Source organism: Amphiprion ocellaris, chromosome 3 (genome assembly GCF_022539595.1).
Source record: "Amphiprion ocellaris isolate individual 3 ecotype Okinawa chromosome 3, ASM2253959v1, whole genome shotgun sequence".
Lineage (NCBI taxonomy): Eukaryota > Metazoa > Chordata > Actinopteri > Pomacentridae > Amphiprion > Amphiprion ocellaris.
Window position 1 is genome coordinate 6,766,067 of NC_072768.1, and position 20,796 is coordinate 6,786,862.

At 41.2% G+C, this 20,796-nt stretch overlaps 1 protein-coding gene across 1 annotated transcript in view; it reads right to left on the reverse strand.

Moving 5' to 3' along the window:
* Positions 1–20,796, reverse strand: part of b4galnt4a (beta-1,4-N-acetyl-galactosaminyl transferase 4a) — a 156,943-nt gene that overhangs the window by 85,417 nt on the left and 50,730 nt on the right. The window contains exon 2 of the mRNA XM_023284670.3: positions 18,073–18,185. Coding sequence (XP_023140438.2) covers positions 18,073–18,185 — 113 coding nt within the window. The remainder of the gene's footprint in view (positions 1–18,072; positions 18,186–20,796) is intronic.

A 20,796-nucleotide genomic window follows, 5' to 3' on the forward strand; every position in this document is an offset into this window, starting at 1 on the left:
ATAATTAGTTCAGCCAACTAGCATTCCTGATGCCAGTTTGTGAGGGTAGCAAGTAATCGTGCATGACCCTTGTTATTAATGCCAGGACCCACCTGCTCGGAAATTAGCAGAGCACTGCCCAGAGCATCACACAGCCTTTATCGGTTTGTCTTCTACCAATATTGCATCCTGCTACCATCACTTCAACAAACACAAACACACACACACACACACACACACACACACACACACACACACACACACACACACACACACACACACACACACACACACACACACACACACACACAGACAGTTAATGTAAAAGGAAATGTGACTCATCAGATAGCCCATCTTCCTCCATTGATTAATGGTTTCTGAATTCTGATTGTAACGCTCACATGCCCACTGTAGGCACCTTCGGCGGTGGACAGGAGTCAGTATCTGTACTTTAACTGGTCTGCAGCTATCCAGCCCCACACACATATATCCCACCACTTGACATCTGCAAATGTAATGAGAGAATCAATGTTATTGACTTCACCTGTCGATGGCTTTAATGTGGTGGCTGATCAGTGTACATCTAGATGTAACGACAACGAGTTTGAACTTGACCTCGAATAGAAAACGTATCCCCAAGTGATCTACTTCTACTGCTGAATCTACTTCTTGCATAATTGCAATGGTAACCTGGCTTTACAGTTTTGAACAAGCATGTGCCAAAGACAAAGAGCCACTCAGTCAAACTACACCATTGATTCGCTGGTTGCAATTAACATAGTGTTGCTCCTGTCTGGTCAGGCGCAAATTGAAAAAGCCAATAAAAATTGGTTTTCTCCCGCCAGCTGCCATCTCAAAAGAGTCTGAAATGGCCACTCCGGATCCATCCATGCCTCCCAGCCAGCAGCATTGACTCCTGTGTCGATATACCTGTAAACTTCTACTGGCTCAAGTGAGAAAAATCAAGGCAGTGGGTTGTTTAATGACAGAATAAATCCAGGACGAGTTTCAAAGGGATTGATATCCTGACAATAAGAAGAGAGCCAAACAAAGCACTTCAGCAGCACACCCTGTCCACTACTGTAACTAGATTATAGCCTACTTGGTTTGCCAGTTTAGGCCATTGCCCCAGGGTGAGAAGAATTATCAAGTCTTTTATCTCAGCTGTTTCATGGCCAAAGTGTATTCTTACTACAAGTTACCATAGCAGCATATAAAGTACAAAATACTACATGATGTGGGTTGCATGACTATCCCTGTTAATTAACCACCTCACATAGGTTAAATTCAACCTAGTTTGAATATAGTAGTATGATCTAGAGCTGTGCAGCAGGCTATATTGACTGAATTAGAAATGCATTATAGTATCATTACTATTATTATAATGGAAAAATGTGACGTGAAATCTTAATGCAAATACAGAGCACGCTACTTCGTCAAGTCCACAGAATGAGGTGAGATGAGGAGGAGGAAGAAGATGAGGGGAAGATGGAGGGTGAGTTGAGGCTGTGGAAGCAGATATACTGATGGAGCTCATGTAAGAAGGTGAGAAACTGAGGCTAAGGAAGAATTTCTCTTCTAAGCTATCACTGTAAAACAAAGCTGGAGAGAAAAACTATCACCATATAAACTTGTAGACAAAAGTGTGTTTTTGTTGTTGTGACACTTGAGATTATGTTCTATTCCATTTACTATCAGACAGCCACAGACAACAAGAAAAAAGTAAGAATAAGTCTCCACCAGGAAAAAGAAGTGGCCTTTAAACCTTTATTAGGGAAGCCCTTGCCAGGAGGGACAATGATAAATTTTAAGGTGGGAATGACAACGAGAAAAGCAAGGAGTAAGACTTAATTCTAGCATACTCTGTTCTGTAATGTAGTTGTAAGCAGACAGAAGAACATTTAGGTGTTTATTATTTATCAGCAACACCTCCAGCCTAGCCATCCATAACTGGTGTACAAACACTTGACAAAAAGAAACTCTTCACATATGTATTTTATGAGATAGGTGCATAGGAGGGTGTCGTCAGATCTGCCTTCTTTAACCTGCTAAGGATAAATCAGGACCAGCTCTCCGTTTCTTAGGGTTAGATTCTATCTGCCTATTAGTGGTTTATCTAACAGGATTCAGCAGAATGATTAAGCTGGTGTCGAGGAATACTCGCCTAGGTTCTTACTGTCTACTTCCAAACGCTTTACCCTTCTTACTCTGATGTGCAGCCCAGCTAAGTAGCCTAAGTAACCAAGCAACCTATCAGTCACGTCTGTTAACGACAGCTTTCCTCTTATTTCTGTTTGCACTTGGTGATATTCCTAGGTTAGTTTTAGAGGTTAGGAACAGAAAACCTCAAGGGTAAGATTTTAAAATCACTGTTAGGACTAAAGCAACCTTTAGGAACCTCTTAGTTTTAATGCACACAATAGACTTAACTTTTTACTGGCATGCAAAGCATATGAATTATAAAAATTACATTAATCTTCTCTTTAAATGCAATATAGCGTTTTATTGAATAAATTCAGCAAGGGCATAGCATCAGTTTTGATTAGGCAATAACAATTATAATTAAAACAACTCAATTACACTAAAAACTATTAAACTGAGCCTCTCTAATAATCTTCTCTAATCAGTATAATTTGGGAGACAGAGAGAACGGGCAACTTGGCCTTAGTTGCCACGCCCGATGTCTGACCTGCGTCCGGATGAACTCAGTAGTGGATCTGGAAACCCCGTACAAAGTCTCTCTTGGTCCAAAAATTGTTCTTCCTCGGCAGGGGGAGCAGAAAAAGTCCCAAAAAGCCAATCTTGGTCTTATAGATGTCTTTAGAAGCAGAAGCTGGAACGGTGGTGAGGAAGCCCCGATGACCTGGGCAGATGAGCGGTGGTGGAAAGTCCCCGACTCTCCCGTCTCTCTGGGTGAGGGCAGCCTCCAGCTGTCGTCTCCGATACCGTCTTCCCCTCCTTGGCTCGGCGGCTGTTCTTCTTTCTTCTCTTCTTGGTGACTCTGTAGACCGACTGGAACTTTTCTTCATCAACAGAGTTTGGTCTTCTTTTCTTGAACAAAGTCCGGAGAACTTTTCTTCCAGCGATGTCCTCAAAGAACTCTGGCAGGCTTAACCCAGTGTTAAGCCCCTCGACGTCTCCAACAACTCAGAGAACTCCGAGAACTCCGAATACTTTGTCTCTGTCTCCTCTTTTTATACAGTTATCTCTCAATACACACCCAGTGTCTGAGGGCTCAGTTGCCTAGTCATGGTGATTCATTGTCACATTCCCAATACACACACATTGAATATACTCTGATTACATTACATTTCAGAAGGATTACACATGATTTCTAATACCCATACTTGGGTCTGCATCCTGCATGAGATCATTGCACTTATTAACCATTACAAGGATTTACCATATTTGGAACAACATTTTGTAAGTCAAAATCATTGCCCTGTAGAGGCTAAGCATTGCTCAACATTGGGTAACACTCTAGTTCCTCTTTTCTAGTAAGTGCGCAGTTTAAAATCAACTTCCTCTTTTCAGACACAGTACTTGTCACACATAATCATTCCTTTAAATCACTGCATTTGCTTGATCACACAACATGCTTCACATTCAATATTTCAATCATGAACAAATCATTTTACTGTTAAACATTTCATAAAAGATCACCTGTTTAATCATTCACATCTATCTTATTCAAACACTTCAGTATTTCAACAATAAGCCTCAGGTTACAAAAATCACTGCTCAGCTTAAGCATAATCACTTGGTTACATTATGTGGTTTCTTCAGATAAATCTTTATTGGCCTGCTGTTTTTGATGAACGTGCTTAGGGCTTTTGTTACCTCTTAACCGTGGTTGTTTCTGGGATCTCAAAACTAGGCCCCATTCGACAAGGGGCACGGGCATATCTCAAAGTTTCAAACAGACTTCTGCACATTGCAAAAATATAGTCATTTGTGCCATTTTAGTGCTAGACTTTCATTTGCAAGTTATGTAATGTGTGGGAGTCTGTTTGAAATTTTTGGTATAAACTGTTAACAAACTATTGACAATATACAGTTATGCACAATGGGCTGAGAGGCTGCTGTGAAAGAAGGAAGCCCTTCATCTAGAAGCAACACCTTAGAGCTCGACTAAAGTTTGCTTATAATCACATGGACAAAGAGAAGGCCGTCTGGAGGAAAGTTTTGTGGTCAAATGAAGCAAAAATTGAGCTACTTGGCCACAATGACTAAAAGTATGTTTGGAGGAGAGAAGGTGAGGCCTTTAACCACAATAACACCAAACCTACCTTCAGGCATGGTGGAGGTAGTATTATGCACTGGGGCTGTTTTGCTGCCAGTGAAACTGATGTTTTACACAAAGTAAATTAAAAAATGAAGAAGGAGGTTCAGATCCACTTTCTTCAGAAAAAAACTAAAATCATCAGCCAGAGGGTTGGGTCTCGGATGTAATGGGTGTTCTGACAAGACAATGGCCCCAAACACACATCAGCAGAGGTAAAGAAATTGTTAAATCAGACTACAATCAATGTTTTGGACTAGCCTTGCCAAAGTCCAGTTTTAAACCGCATCAAAAACCTGCAGACTGTGATGAATAAACAAGTCTGTGTCAGAAAGTCGACAAATGCAGTTGAACTGCACTGTCCACTCGTGGACGATTACCAGAAGCACTTGTCTGAAGTGAAAATGGTCAAAGGGTAAATAAATAAACAAATATTAGCATTGCCGTATTATGTTTTTGACCCAGTAGATTTTGTAATATTTCCAGGAGACCAGAACAATAAATCTATGAAAGAACCTTCCTCATAGAAGAGTCATAAGAGTCACTAGAAACTCAACTGCCATGATAAACATGCTGTTCACAAGTGTATGTACACTTTTGTTCACAACTCTATAAACTTTTCCTAACACTTTATGACAACTGAGCAAACTCCATCAAGCAATGATGGCTGAAAAATCTGGAATTACCCCAAGTAAGTAGTCCTTCAATTAATTATTACTTTTGTCAAATTGCTATCTTCAAAGACAATAATTTTGAATAAATTTACTATTGAATAGTTTTAAATACTGTTTGTAAGTAATCTGTACATGTGCATAAATCAGTTATATGCTAAAAGTTTTACAGCACACTATAACAATATATTTGTGTTTAATCAAATATTATTAAATACAGTTGCAGCTGTACACTGTCTAATAAATTATTCAGTATCGGTTTATTGTTGTTGGCAAATGTAGTAATAAACCTGCCTCCACTATAATGAAGTGTTTATATACTGCTCATATGCAGGAGAGTAAATGTTACCATGTAAACTCCATGTAAACAGCATTAGCTTTCATGAGGGCAGCGGGAATGAAGAACCAGAGGTGACAGAGGGTTGATGACAAGGCAGATAAAGATGTTTAGGAGAAGAGAAGAACAAGGTGTGTGACCATGGGTGGTGAAGCAGCCAAAGATCCTGAGAGATCAATCAACTGGCTCCAAGAGTCTGGCTTCTGCCTGGACAGCATGGGGACAGCAGAGATCAATGAGGAGTAGGGCCCACAGGCTGGTTCACCACAGGAGACGATGCATTGTGAAGTGGAAACACATACTCCAGTCGCATGACGAGAGAAAGATTGAAGGCAAAGGGGAGAGAAAACAAGGGAAAGAAAAGTCTTGATAAAAAAAGAAGAGGGATTGCCCTCCAGGGGAACAAAGAAAAACACTGAAAAACAAGGGACTGACCTTGGTAATCAAATGTATTACCTGCTTTTGTATGAGAAAAATTCTGAATAAATTATTGCACTGGGAGTGAAGGTCCAGATAAATCAAAGCACTATTGGACCAGTCAGCTTATACACCCACACACATCTTTTGTAATCAGCATTTTTATCAGCTTTACCAATTCTTTATGCTTCATGCCGCATCAACGAGTTAACACATCTCCCCATATACTAGTTAATGTTTTGCGGCTACACTCAGATGAAAGAATGTGGACTAAAAGAAAAAAATGGCACTTGAAAGCTGGCACCTATGGAAAACTCCTTGGGGAAAAACTTAAGCAAAACATGAAATCCCCTCCAACTCTTTAGAGATATGGCACTCAGTCTAACTCTGGCAAACAGGGAGTGTGGATGAAAGCAGGAAATGATCTCAGGGGAATGCAAATGAGTCAGCTCCACCTCTTCCTTAGACCCACAGAAAAGCTACATGCCCACATCGAGCATTTTATTCAAATTACTTGCATCGCTCCATTCATCTAGCCACTCATCCATCCATGCATCCATGGTGCTACTCTGTCAAGGCTTCCTTATCTGCCTTTCGTCAACTAAATCCATGAGCGGTGGGAGATTTGGCAAGAAAGATGAACAGAGACAGAAAATGCTTTGCTTCTATTGTTTAGCATATTTCTGCATGGCTCTTATCCCTGCCTTGTTTCTATTGTTAGCCCGTTCTTTGAGAGTCTTTATGGAACAGAAGAAAATGGAGGTGTGCACGGTTTTTGTGTTCCCCTTTATCAAGCAGCAACAGGAGCAGAACCTGCTCGTTTAATCTGGCAGACACACAGGCATCGTGAGAGTACACACCCCTATACTGATGGCTTCCATTGCCAGACCGTTTTCTATGATCCAGCCTTCTGAAAGCACTTAAAACATTAAGCACTTAAAACATTAAGCACTTAAACAAGTTTGTCCTGCAGGAGTTGATGCACTTCCCATCCAAGGCCTTTGACCATCAACTCTGTCTGTTCTAATAGATTGCACTCCTGTATGAGCGGGTCTGTATAGTTATGACGCATTAACCTTTTTCATGTGCCAAATAATTGTTTCAGATCTAGAACCAAGTGATATGAGCAGTGGCATCAAAAGCCAACATATGCTCCAAGGAAGTAATACCTCAAGGCCTTTATATGCACTGATCAGACTGGGCTGGCATTGAGAAGCAGACATTTATCTTATTTTTCTACAACTTGGCATCTACTTCTCACAGATTTTGCTTTTGTTTTTATTTTTTTTTTATACTAATGTACCACCAAACTATGATAAAAATGATTGTTTTGAACAACACCCGACTGACTTATTCATTTTCACCTATTTTCCAAAGTGTAAATGGGACACAAAAACTAAGACGAGTGTTGTGGAAGTGACAGGAGAGGTGGGGGAAGAGAAAGGAAGGATGACACGCAATCGATGCAATGAGTCGGAATCGATGTACGGCCACTGCGGTCGCCTTGGTGGAAGACTTCCAGCCCCAATCCATGGGTCACGCACTCAACCAGATGAGCTATCGGGGCGCTCATGCAACCATTTATTTACTGTAGCCAAGGCCAGTTAGCTATCTGGAATCAGGCCAGCTCCATAAACTGCAGAGGTTGTGTATATATTGTAAGTACTCTCTCAGTTTATAGGACTGCTGGGACTCAGGATAGCAAATGTAGCCTGCTACCACCTAGGCCTCTACAAATACTGTTTGTGCACATTGTCATGACTCAATGCAGACATTTCATATATAGTGCAAGAGAAAAAGCAAATCAAGTTGCCGGTACTATTCCCAAAACTGACGAGAGTTTGACTTGCCAAAGCAAAGGTGTTTCTTAGCTGTACACCCCTGCTGACAGTCATTTTGACATATGGACCTGCCTCTTACATAATCTGCCCAACTAAAAGTATCCCATGAAGGCAGAGAGGTGGGGATGAGAAAGTGAAAAGAGAGATATAGACCTGTGTCATGTCATATAACCTAATGACCTCCACCCAGCATGGACCCAGCATGAAACTGAGTGGTAACAGCAAACAGCCTGCCCGTAACAGCTTAACACTGACCACTGCTGGAACAGAGCCAGAAACCACAGCAAGTGTAAAAAGAGCAATAGTCTTCAACGGGGTGCCAAAAAGGATTGAGGGTGAACCCACAATGTAATTCTTTTCCTCTCTATCTGGAATACAGAAGAATGAAATAGAGCTAAATGCTCTTAAGACCTGAAAAGGAGAAGCGATAAATTGTCAGGTTGGTATGTGGATATGGGTATTGTACTGAGCTGTCCATTTTGAGATTATTTCTACAGCCTGCCTGTTTGAGTGCATGTACAGTACACTGCATGCACACGCAGGAGCTGTTGATCTTGAGAAACAGGCGTCCACTTCGTTGGCATCTGGTCACGGGCATCAGAGTATGAAGACAGCGCCGGTCTCGCTGCTGGAGCCCTGCCTTGGAGTTTTTATTGCAGGTCCGCAGCTTGGATGTCCAGCCTCTGTGAACCAGCACCAGGCTGACAAATGCCTGAGAGGTGATAGTGAGAATGAGTGAAAGCACTGAAGCACTCGTAGGAAAAACATTTCTGGACTGAATCCTCAAATAGCATCCTATAACGGAGCTGTCAACACTGGCAATGTTGAAAAATGACAGGGAGGAATCCGCTGTTTGTAAGGTTGCAACCAGTTATCAGAGGCTTATGGCTAGGCCAAGTCATCCGAGGTAAAATTATGTATATACAGAGGGAAATAATAATTATCAAGGGGATATGCACTTGTGCACTGCTGCATAAAGACCACTACTTAAGAAAGTTTGGCTATTAAGATGATTCAGCACATACATCCTGAGTGCAGTTCCAGTCCTTTAATTGGGTTTAATCCAAGAGAACTTTATAAGAACAGAGTGATCTTAAAAATAATTGATTAGTACTTGGGTCTCAATTTCATAGCTGTGGCAATTATTTACATCAGCTATTACAACTTGTTCCTAAAGTTCAGCAATCATGACAATCAGGCTGTAAAGAACACAACAGTGTTTTGACTTTTTTTTTGATTTGGGTGATAATTTCATCCATTCATTCACCGTATTGCTTTCCTTGGGGTCTCAGAAGTTTATTTTCCCCAACAGCCTGTGGCAATGTTTCCACTTTGACAGATTCCAACGATTAACTTTCACAATTTTATTATTAAGCTTTTAATTGACGTCAAAAACTCTGCAAACAAGACCCGGTTGTTGCAATATACTATATTGGTGTATGATGAAGGCTGCGAAATCCATTAGTGGGACGATTAACATGTGGCTAAACCGCTGTCCCTAACGAGTTCATTACCTTTAGGGGAAAATATGGTATAAATGCAGACCATAGGAGTCTTTGGCTGCCGTTCCATAGACTGAAACTGAACTGAATGAGCCAAACAAGTCATTGCAACATTTAATTCATCTCAATATAATACTAGCACACTGTGTCTGGATGTCTTTTCCTATTCATCTTTTGTGCTTGAATTGCCTTTATGAGAGAGATTATTGTGTGACAAAATCAGATCTGGTGTTCTTGTGACTTGTGTAAGAACCTATTGTTAAACTGTCTGGGCTACACTGCAGTTTGTTACTGTCAACATTTCTCTACAAAGCACGCCTTTCGGTCTCAGTTTCTTTACCTCAACCTTCATCTATCGACCAGCTTCTTAAGTAGCTTTAAGTGCCTCTGAGGGAACTAACCTGCAATTATCTAAAAGCTCTGAGTTCATATGTTACATGTTGCTTATATAGCAACACCATAGCAGCTCTATTATCCTGTCATCTCCCACTTTGACAGCCAACCTGTAGCAGTTTGCTTCACTCCAGGTACTCTAAGGAACAGGGTGAAAGTCCTTGATCAAAACAAAAATCTAATTAAACCATTCTATGAATAGAGTTGACAACACACTGGGAGAAGGAGCAAAATACAAAGGCAACATGAGCTCAGACATCCTGGAGAAAGGCGCTCACGCTGATGGACCAAATGCCTCATGGGAGATCCATTTCCACTTGGCTAGCTGCAGATCCAATCAGCCGACAGGAGAGAACTCTGTCAACCAAATGTCAGAGATGAGGTCACTGAGTCACCCTGAATTTATCACCCTGGACCACTAAATCACATCCAGTGTCCTTTTCAGTCCGTCACAACATCAGAAATGCTAAATGCAATGAGTACATGAAAAAAAATCTGTCATGTGTCACTGTTCAAATCCAAATGCAAAATTATGCAGTTAAACTACGACACTAATCTCAATGGGTCCATTTACAGATTAAGTGATGAAGCCTAATACCCAGCTAGCTCACATTGCACTGTATCATCTACCACAGGCCTGTGTGGTGCAGCTGAGTGTGTTGAGTGTCGCTGATCGGCGGACATGTGTTTATTTACTAGTCGGTCCATGCTCGGTGCTCCTCATCATTCTCAGGGAAAGTCTCCTGCTGCCATCACTACCTCTATCCCATCTCTCATAAACTATCGGCAAGGCCAAAGCAATGTATGGCAAACATATTTACAGCCCTGAAAGCAATTGGAGGTTAACAATGGGGCCTGGCTGCTGCGGTTTATGGGCTGCTGTAAAATTGCCACTATGATTAAAATCTCCTTCAGGTGAAAGACAATGGTGCAGCCCTTTCTCTCAACACTGCTGTGAAATATCTCCTCACGCTCATACTCCGGTTCGCTCCTCTCATCTTCATGACCTCATTTGCAGTCCCTTACCTTGGCTAACTGGCCTTTTGCAGGCACCTGCCTTATTAATGTCAGGAGGAGAGCTGCTGGTCTGGCCTTTGTGTGTGTGTGTGTGTGTGTGTGTGTGTGTGTGTGTGTGTGTGTGTGTGTGTGTGTGTGTGTGTGTGTGTGTGTGTTCATGAGTCTAACAACACATGATAGATTTATTGAGCTGAAAGTAAGATTTTTCATCTTCTGTGACAATGAAGAAAAAGTTCCATATTGTTGGGATGTGAGAGGTGTGTGATTTACTATTTCACCTGAGGGACTGATATAATCGACACAGACCTTGCGATGCAATATTGGTCCAATTTCTAACTTATAACTAATATAATTTCATGCAGACTGAGTCGAAAGGTATTTGAAGCTCCGTTCCACACTAATGCCATGTTAGGAATACTCCCTGGAAGTCCTGTTACGACCACTTGCAGGAGCGCATTTGAGATTTCATCATGAACCTCAAACTTGTCCGTAAAGCCAACAGCACATTTTGGGGTCAAACTGATACATCCATGTCAAGGATCATCACTGATGATGAGAATTGGGTGTACAGCTACAATACTAAAACAGCAATCTGCACTGGAAGGGCTTGCAGTCTCCAAAACGGAAAAAGGTGCATCAGGTCAGCAGTGTGCCCAAAAGCGTGTCCATCATTTTATTAGACATTCACGGGGCTGTGAACTGTGAATTTGTCCCCGAGGAGCAGACTGTCAATGGCGAGTTCGACTGGAATGTCCTCAGGCATTCGAGCTAGAACATTCAGCACAAACTGCACAATGCACGCCCACTCCACTGACCTTACTTGCCAGATTTAGGTCCCTGCAACTTTTTAATCTTGTCCAAAATTAAATTCAAGCTGAAATTCTAACCACTTTGACAAAGTAGATGAGATCCAGTATGCATAGCACATCATTTTGACATGCTCCCAGGGCAGTGTAACACTACACAAGAAGTCCTTTTTGAAGGGAATAGTGGCCAACTTTGAAATCAGATAGTTTTTGCGTTTTATAGATGAAATCCTGAAACTTACACTTCATCATTTAGCACATTTTATCCAAAGCAACATACATCTGAGAGCAGATATCACACGAGGTGTGTAGGCGGGGCAGCATTAAGGACCTTGCCTAAGGGTCTTCACTGGGAAACTGTACCCTGAACCACCAATCTCCTGTGCCAAAATCAGGACTAGGCACTGAGCTATCCAGCAGCACAAAACACTTCTTGATTGCACCTCATACAATTTGACTGATGTCTTGCTACGTAATTACTAAATGAAGGTTTGTAACCATGGTTAACTTCTGTACCTCCTCTGCTGTTTTTCTCTGATATTACCAATAAACCAAATATCAACATGAATTCTTTCACTGGAAGTAAGTCTCTCATACCCAGTAGAAAAGTTACTTTTATTTTCAGCTATGTATGTTCCTGACACACATGGCTGAAAGTTACTAGAAATTGACTCCAACTTGGAGGAGTTAACTTCAAAAATATACCAAACTGTAGAACTGAAGAGAGAGTTAAACCAAAATTATTACAATTCTACTGTAGTCATATTTAGACTATACATTTTATGAATATCACAGCATCAAAAACATCATTATTGCAGAAGTACTTTTCAGCATCATGGCATTCTATATCTAATGTCAGCAACTGGCAAGCAAAATGCCCTCTGACACAACTGTTGACTCATTTCTCTCTCAATCAATGTTATTGATTCCCAGCATCATCCAATCTGCACCTCTCTTTTGTGCCTTTTTTTCCCCCTCTGCAGCCTTTTCATCTCCTATGAAGCCTCAGCCCTTTTCATTTGCCTTCATCATCGCTCTCTCTCATCAGGTACGTGACATGAAGGGGCAGACGCATGAAAGCAATCCACCACTGACGGGGATATTAGGATGCAGACCTCATCTCATCCATTAACAGCGCAGACACACCGACATATGAACACACTCACATGCCTGTACGCATGGGAATGTATGTGAAGCACATAGTATAAGGGCACAAACACAATGGAGGTGGGATGCTCGCAAATGCACACAAACACATTTTCCTGTTAGTCAACACTTGTTTTCCCCTTTTAAAGTATTAACCTGTGCTATCGTTCCAGTCTTACCTGCCTACCCGTCGCTTCTCCTGCTTCCTATCCAAGGCCTTGTACTCACCTGCCCCTTGTTTTTACCCCCAGCTTGTTCTCTCCCAGTTTGTCTTTGTTCTGCCTCATGTGTTATTGCTTTCCAGCATTTCCCTAGCGTTTGCCCTTATGGTTTTTGACTTTGCCTTGTTCTTTGTTTTATATTTTGGGGGATTTTTGCCTGCTCCCTGCCTGAATTTGTTAGCTTTGATCGGACCGATTTTCTGTGTATGACTACCTGGATTTGTTGTAAACACGCTGCCTCTTTGAATTTTACCTCTGTGTCTTTGCACACGAGTCTCTGTTCTTCACTAAACGTTACATTGACGGTGTACATTAACTGCAGGTTTCATCTTGAAGAGAAAGCAGATGGTCACAAAATAAAGCAAAAATTATTTTTCAAAAACCCAACATCTTAAGCCGGTTTCTGTAATTGCCAAACCTGACACACTCTGTCACCTATTTAAGCTGTAATTTTTTGTGATTTGCAAGGAAAGAAAGGAAGGTGCACAGGCAAACATTTGCTGCTAGGTCGCTGCCTTTCACAGAGGCAGAGAGGAACGTAATTACTTCCTCTACAGAAGATCCTGCTCCTCATCTCCTCACCTCTCTTTACTTTTGATTTTCTCTTGTTTCCTTGCATCACCTCGTGTCCTCCCTTTTGTCTGTCCTCTCCAATCTTTATATGCTTCCCTACAAAGTGTTCAGATTAACACTCCACGCGCTTCTTTCTCTCGTTGCCACTGCTTTCACTATCTACAACAAACAAGAGAGGGGGCAGGACACATTTACTAGGCTTTTATCAGAAACCATCAGCCTCTTCTTCACCTTTACTCACACCAAGGATGCCACTTAGCTCTGTCTATCACTTACGCCAACTCTGCTCTGTCTGAAAATAGTCGAGCGGCACAAAGCAAGAAAAACAGATGCGCAACTGAAAAGAGTGCCACTTAGAGACTTTATCTTTCTGCTGCACTTGTTAAATTAATTTAAGCGGCGGGTGATGCACCGACACCTTCCTTGATTTGGGCGTTTGTATGAGAAAGAGTTGGTCCTACCAGAATCGTAGTGAGGTCGTTCCATTTTCTTTTAGTCCGTCTATTATTCTTGAGTGTGCACAGCCTTGAGAGATTTTATGTTTGTTTTCAGCCAAACCATTTCACTTTCATTGTGTGAGATTTCTGAAATGGCAACTTTAGGGAGCTCTTAGTGCGGCACAAAACATTAGAAGAGCCTAAGAGGGGAGGTAAACAATAGAGAAGGGCCTCTGTCCTCCTGACCCATATTACAGCACATTAAACCTCCCCTCCTTTCTGTTTCTGACTTCCTCTCTCTATAAGATGCACACTCATCTGGGCTTGAACTTATCTTCGACTATCAGGCCCAGAAACACAGACTACAGCTTTGACCTTTGGCATTGACATTTTCTAAGTGAGGGAGTGCTCTTAGCGGAGAAGCACCACATCGACTGAGGCTGTCAATTATATTGCTTTGGGTTTCCTTGAGATGGTGGTGCTGAATGAGAAGCAAAACGTAAGGAGACATGAAACATATGGAAGCACACACACACACTCGGAGGTCAGACTCTGCTAGAACAAAAAGCTTGTAAATGGGCGTTTAAATTATAGATGAAGAAAGACGTCGTTATAGAGCCGAACAGAGAAGGCTTAAGGCCGAGCCGTGTTAACATGCACATGCACACGCGCACGTTCATACTGGAAAGCAGAGAATATAGCGCTCACTACATATAAAGCAATGCTATAGATAACCATAAATGGAGTTCAGGCCTATACTCTACAAGTCGTAAATCCAAATAAGCACCTCCGGCAGCAGGCTGATTCTATCTCTTATATTGTAATTGTGATGATTTAGTGCGTTTGCCATCAGAGTATGGACACAGTTCATTTAAGTAATCATTATCTGAAGCAAACCAAATCTATCGGCTGTCATTTGAGGGGAACATGCAACAAAGCAGTGCTATTAAAATTCATAAAGAGGCATGCCATAAACTTTCTGACACATTTCAGTGGCTTCAGCGAAATGCTTACAGCGCAGCGTAATATTTGAGCTGCGGTGCACGAGACCGCCTCATTCTGTGAGCTGCTTTTCATTCGCCTGTTACAGAAGAGAAGCCCTAACACCATCAGGCAGGTTTAGAGTTTAGAGGAGGGCCGTTCAGAAAAACCCCCGCCGGCTTCCCTTCATGACTCTTATCTCTTCAAGCACATTTCCTAAAGCCTTCACTTAAATCGATTTTGAAGACGACTGCATTTTATGGAATAAGATATATCGTCTTCTTCTCTCCGCTGGTCGCCTCGGCTAGTCGACATCTGCACAGGGATATTGGAACAATTTGGGTTTTAACTCTAGCTGTGTTCGGGTCCTTAAACTCCTGCAGCCACAGCTTGTATGTGGCCAAGAACATACTGTATGTTGTGTATGGTGCATTAAAATTATGTTACTGTCCGTCATACTGTCAGATCTATCAGCGGCATACAGTGGTAACAAAAAGTAAGTGAACCCTCTGTGGAATTACCTGATTTATAGGTCATGAAGTGTGGTCTGATCTACTTCTGAGTCTCAGGTGTAGACAAAAGTTTTAAGTTAGTAACACACAAACTATTCTAACCTTCCACATCTTTACTGAACAAAGCCATTAAACATCCTTGCTCTGGTGAGATGAAGTGGAAGTAACCTTGAATTTAATAAATAAGTGAGCCTCCTTTGGCAACAATAACCTTAAACCAGCATTTCCATTAGCTAGAGATTAGATTTAAACAACATTCAGAAGGAATTTTGGACCGTTCTTCCTCACAGAACTGCTTCAACCTCTTAAGGTGTCTCATGTAAAGGCTCTCTTGCGATCAGCCAACAGTATTTCTACTGACTGTGACACCTAATGAGGTGGAATTCCTTGTCTGAAGCCAATCTGTGTATATTCACTTGAATGTTTACTGTCATTGCCTTGCTACATCACCCAGCTTATATCCTGTAACATATCATGAGGAGCTTCAATTTCTTTTCAGTGATGCAAAGCAGCTGCAAATCATGATTCTTTCTCCACCTCACGCCAACTGTAAGATGAAGATGTTTGATGTTTTCATGATGGTATGCAACACCATATTCAGTGCTGCATGTTCCTCCCAGTTCAACCATAGTGTCATCAGACCACAAATCACTTTTCCTCCAGCACTGTGGAGTGTCACTGTGAAACACTTGAGGCATGCAGTGATGAGAGCATGTGGCCTCCAGCTCCTCTAACTGTGGACTGATGAACATCTAAACTCTTCGAGATGACTGTAGCACACGATTACCAAGCTTCAAGCTAATCAACGATTTTTGATCACAAGTCCTCTGAGATCTCTTTCTTAAGATTCATATTTCATACCAGCAGAGAATAGAAAACTCAGTGTTGTTTAGCTGTTCTATTCCAAAGTTGCAATCTTGTTTTTTTTTTACCTGCAAAGTTCTTGTTGATTTCTTTAGCCTTCCAATATACATTGTGAACATTTCAGCAAATGTTTTCATCACAGGCAAAAACAATACAATATTTGTTCATAATTATAACTTAAATGAAGACCTGATCATATCTTGAGATAAATGTATACAAAAATCTGATAATTTCAAAGGGTTCCTTTTCTTTTTCTTGCTACCGTAGCTTCTCCTGCATGTACAGATCAAAAATCTGAATGACCACTGTAATAAGATACAATGAAATATATCTAAAAAGTAATAAAAAATTGAGTATAGTTGATCTTTAAAAAGACTTCCATTATGGTGCTATTTCTTGGTGCAAAAACAAACTGACCAGAATATAAATACTGACAATATCTTTAAATAAACTGCACAGAAGTTTGATTTTGTTCCACTAACAGCTCAATGATTCCCTTATGTCCTGGTGTAATGATCCTCACTTTAGCCGGCGAGGAAAAGCTTTTTATTGTCAAAACACCAGAAACTAACTCTGATAAACTTGATTAAGCTGTATCTGTCTACAGCCTTTGCTTTTTAAGGGCTTAGAAATAAAAAATTCAACATAGCCAAATATGCGTTGAACATTTAATTACTGCAGATTGTTAGCCTTCACAGCCTGATTCTTCAGTACCTCAGGTAGTTTTACAGATAGCTGAGCCTCAGGCAAGATACCACTTCAAGGCAGACAGGCTGTCAACATGAGTGGCAAGTGCAAGGGTGGAAACCTGGTCAACTGAAGTAGTGGAATGAATGGATTAATAATATATCACCTGGCTCAAGGCAAGATGATGAATAGTGAATCTTGAGAGCATTAGATTAGTCTTTTTACTTGACTAAAACAGACAGAAAACAGCTTGACACGATTTATGTGAGGAAAGAGAGACAAAATACTATAGAACAACACTGCATATCTGGCTACTTGATGTGATTTCTGAGATGTGTGTACCCTCAGAGTAGTGTTTTCGATCTCATTTAGAAATTAAACCTGTTGTCCTGCAGAGATGAGATAATAATGTAATAAGCACTTGTGTAGAAGATCAACATTTCCTGACTGTCGAAGGCCCTTTAAGTCAATTATCCCTGCCAAGCAGAAATTAGCTAAATATTTATCTTTGCAATTCAGCTGAAGAGACATTCAGATCAAATTTAGTTCATCATTGTTTATGTCTTTTTGGGAAGACTGTTGATAGCAATCCTCACTTTAACTGGAAACAACAGGGGCTTGTCATTTCAGTACATAGCTGAAGGCAATATCCCATGAATACCCTGCCGTACTTGAAAATTATTGAAAATGAATAAAAAATTGCTGTGCGTACCTAAGAGTTAAAGCAAAGAATAAAATGGAGTCAGATTGTCTCGGTGGTTTGCTGCTTCAAGTCCTAATGATCTCTGGCTGTGGTCCAAACTCCATCTCTAATTTCACATCTCTTAGCGTGTACATGGTCACAGAAATAAATGTTTGAAGAGGAGGCTAGATTACATAATGTATTCACAATATAATTTCAGCTGCGGCCTCCCAGAACTGGAAACATTATTAAAATTTACTGCAGTGGGTGGGGTCACGAGGCTAAGCTGTAGAGTAAAAAAAAGAAAAGTTTCCAAACAGTAAAATCTGATGACAAATGCCACCTCTTTCTCTTGTACATGAGCAAGTTTTATAACACTTTTTTCCTGTATTCAGATCATTTTGCTTGATGCTTAATCTATTTTGTAATTACGAGGGCAAGCGGCTGTCTTTTTTGGACAGGGGCAGAATGAAGCACTAATCTAATCAGTGGGTGCACAGAGAACAGAGCCTTAAGTGTTTGATGATTATTAAGATCGGGGCTGTGATTGTTTGAGCCCTGATGAGCTCCCTGCACATATACAAGCAATAAACCTTATTGCTGCTTACTCAGAGAGCTGTGGGTTTGGACAGGGAGCATGTGTTGAGGCGGGGTCATCGAGATATTAGAGTGGTGAGGCAGAAAGAAAGAGAAGACTGCATGAAAGAAAGACAGAAAGACTCACTGCTGCCTCGTCCTCCCTGCTGTCGCTGGTGTCTTCACTCTTGTGATGTCCAGCTGAGGAGCGAGCGTCCCTCTTTCGGCTGGCATCCGTCCCCTCCGTCTGTCTCTCTCCATCTGGGCCAAGGTGAAAACATGGACACTGCTCAGAAATCCGGCAAAGCACCGCTATCATCGCTATGGTCGCCGTCATCATCATCCTTATTGTCATCGGCCTCATCTCCATTTTAATCATCGTCATTAATAGCATCATTGTCATTACGATCTCTGTCATTATCATCATTATCAATATCATAATTGTAATTATGATGAATATCTTCATTCCCATCATCAATTTTGTGGTCAACAATAATTTCGAGCTATCATTCATTTTTTTCCCTTCTTGCTGAGCTTCTCTACTGTCATCAAAACCAGATAAAAGTTTCCAGAGAAAAGAAGATTAAGAGGGGAAAAAAATGTAATTGGAAAAGCAAAAGGAGACAAGAGAGAGAAGTATAAAAACCAGTCCAGAGGGGAAATGTGAAGCAGAGGGGGGAAGGAAGGGATTGACAAATGGAGAGACAGAAAGAATAGCTTTTTTTTTCTCACTGTGAAGTTGGGATGCTGTCATGTCACAGATGGATTATGGGAGTTTTGCTGCACAATGATGACAGTTGCCTTGGCCGGGAGAGAACAACCGGAACTTAAATCCATGCGTGGCATTTGTGTGTGTGTTTTTTCTGGGTCTATCACAGAGCATATGTTCAAAATCTCTCTGTGCTGCCAGCAAAACACATTCACAAACGCACACGTGCTCTCACGGGTGATCAGAATTGTGCACAATTCAATACAGAGCAGTTAGCACTTTACGGTTATTTGGAGCGACAAAGACCAAATGGATACTCATAAGGGTTTCCACCTCTATGAGGAGTTGATATATATTTCAAAAAAGCAAGAATCCATACGCAATTCACTCAAATCTCTTTTTATTTGGACTGCACTGCACTCGATCCCATCTGGCTGACATGGTTCATGAAAGCACAACACTGTCGCAGCTGAGATGGGCTGCCATAAAAGGTGGCGCCTGTGCCACTGACTGCCCCATAAAAGAAAAAAAAAAGGTGGATGAGGGTAGGAGGGGCACTTTGTGGTCTGAATCTGAATGCATTACAGTGAAAGTGGTTCATTAGTGTCTGGCTGACCAGGGTGGCTGCAGTGCATAACATCCCCACACCCGAGGATGTGCACACTCGCGCACGCACGCACACACACACACACACGCACATGCACACACACACACACTCACACACATACAAGGAGGTGGAATGTGATTAAAAGACAGAACAGGGAGAGCGGATGGCTATAAAGCATAATGAGAGCTAATAGTTTTCCAATATGTCCCTTTAACAATGAGTCTGAGTGGGCTGAATTGGATGCGAGCGGTTGAAAGAGAGGAAGAAGGGGTTGAGCTGATGCAGTCGAGGGGAAATAGGGGAAGACAGAAAGGTGTACTTGCTCGCTTCTCAGTCACGTACAAACACAGAGAGGGACGGTTTAGATAACAAACAATCGGAGCCAAAAACACACAAACAATAAAATGTTGTAAAAAGTGAACAATTTCTTTTTTTTCCTCTCATGCAATTTGTTCTGCATCTCTTGAAAGTCTCCAGCAAACATAATCTGTGCAGATGATTTGTTTTCCTCATTTGTTTGGATATCATCTTAGCCTGTCTCCCTTCAATCCCTTTGCAATTTCACTGATTCCAGACAACTGTAATAAAAATATGCTTTGATCTGAAAAATCATCTCCATTTGCAGAAGAAATGAAACCGTGGAGAAAATTGCCATGTTCACAGAGAATTGCCCAGCAAAACTCTTCCTTCCCACCTCTCTCTCTGATTGTGAGGGTCTATTGTGCTGAGTGTTTTTCTGACTCTTGTCCACTTTGGACAAAGTGTACAGAAAAGGTCATCATAAAAAAGAGAGAAATAAACAAAACATACCAGCTAATGGAAGTGAAGTAAATCTTCAGGAAATGCACTGTGAAAGACGGCGGTCGAACATGACACGGACAGTCTAAGTACGGCCTCTGGGGTCTATTAAAGCTCCGCCAGATCAAAGCGCAAACACCAAAGAGTAGCCGTGCTAAACTTCATCTCACTTCAAGCCTGACTTTCCTGTCATTGTAGAGTCAAAAGCAGCAGGACATTTCATCTTCCAGGTTTTGATCTCACAATGCAACTAAAACTCCTGCTGTCAGAAGTTCTAAAAGTACATTTAACCAGCAGTATTTGTTCTTGAATGGAAAAACTATTGCACAGAATGCTGCAATTTCCTGATTCAAACAAAGAATATGGTGTTTTAAATATGCAGAATACAACAAATTACCACTCCAGAGGAAAACACACATATCAAATTCACTTCTTTATGCCTCACCATTTATATTGGGCTTCATTTTGCTACTTGTTTTTGTTCCTTTTCTGCGTAAACGCCGGATGAGTCACTGTGTGAGTTAACTGGCAGCACATCTTGCCTCAACCATTTATTGGAGTCTATTAGAAGTAGGCAATGCACCAGGGAGCAAGGTGAGACTCCTTTTTGCATCGCATGATTTCTGTACATACACCTTATATATGAATGAATATATAGAACACAAAGACCCTCATATCAGTCCTACTTACAAATTAAATCAGACAGTTTCAAGCCCACAAAATGAAGACAGTAAAACCAAAAACCATCCAGTTCTCTG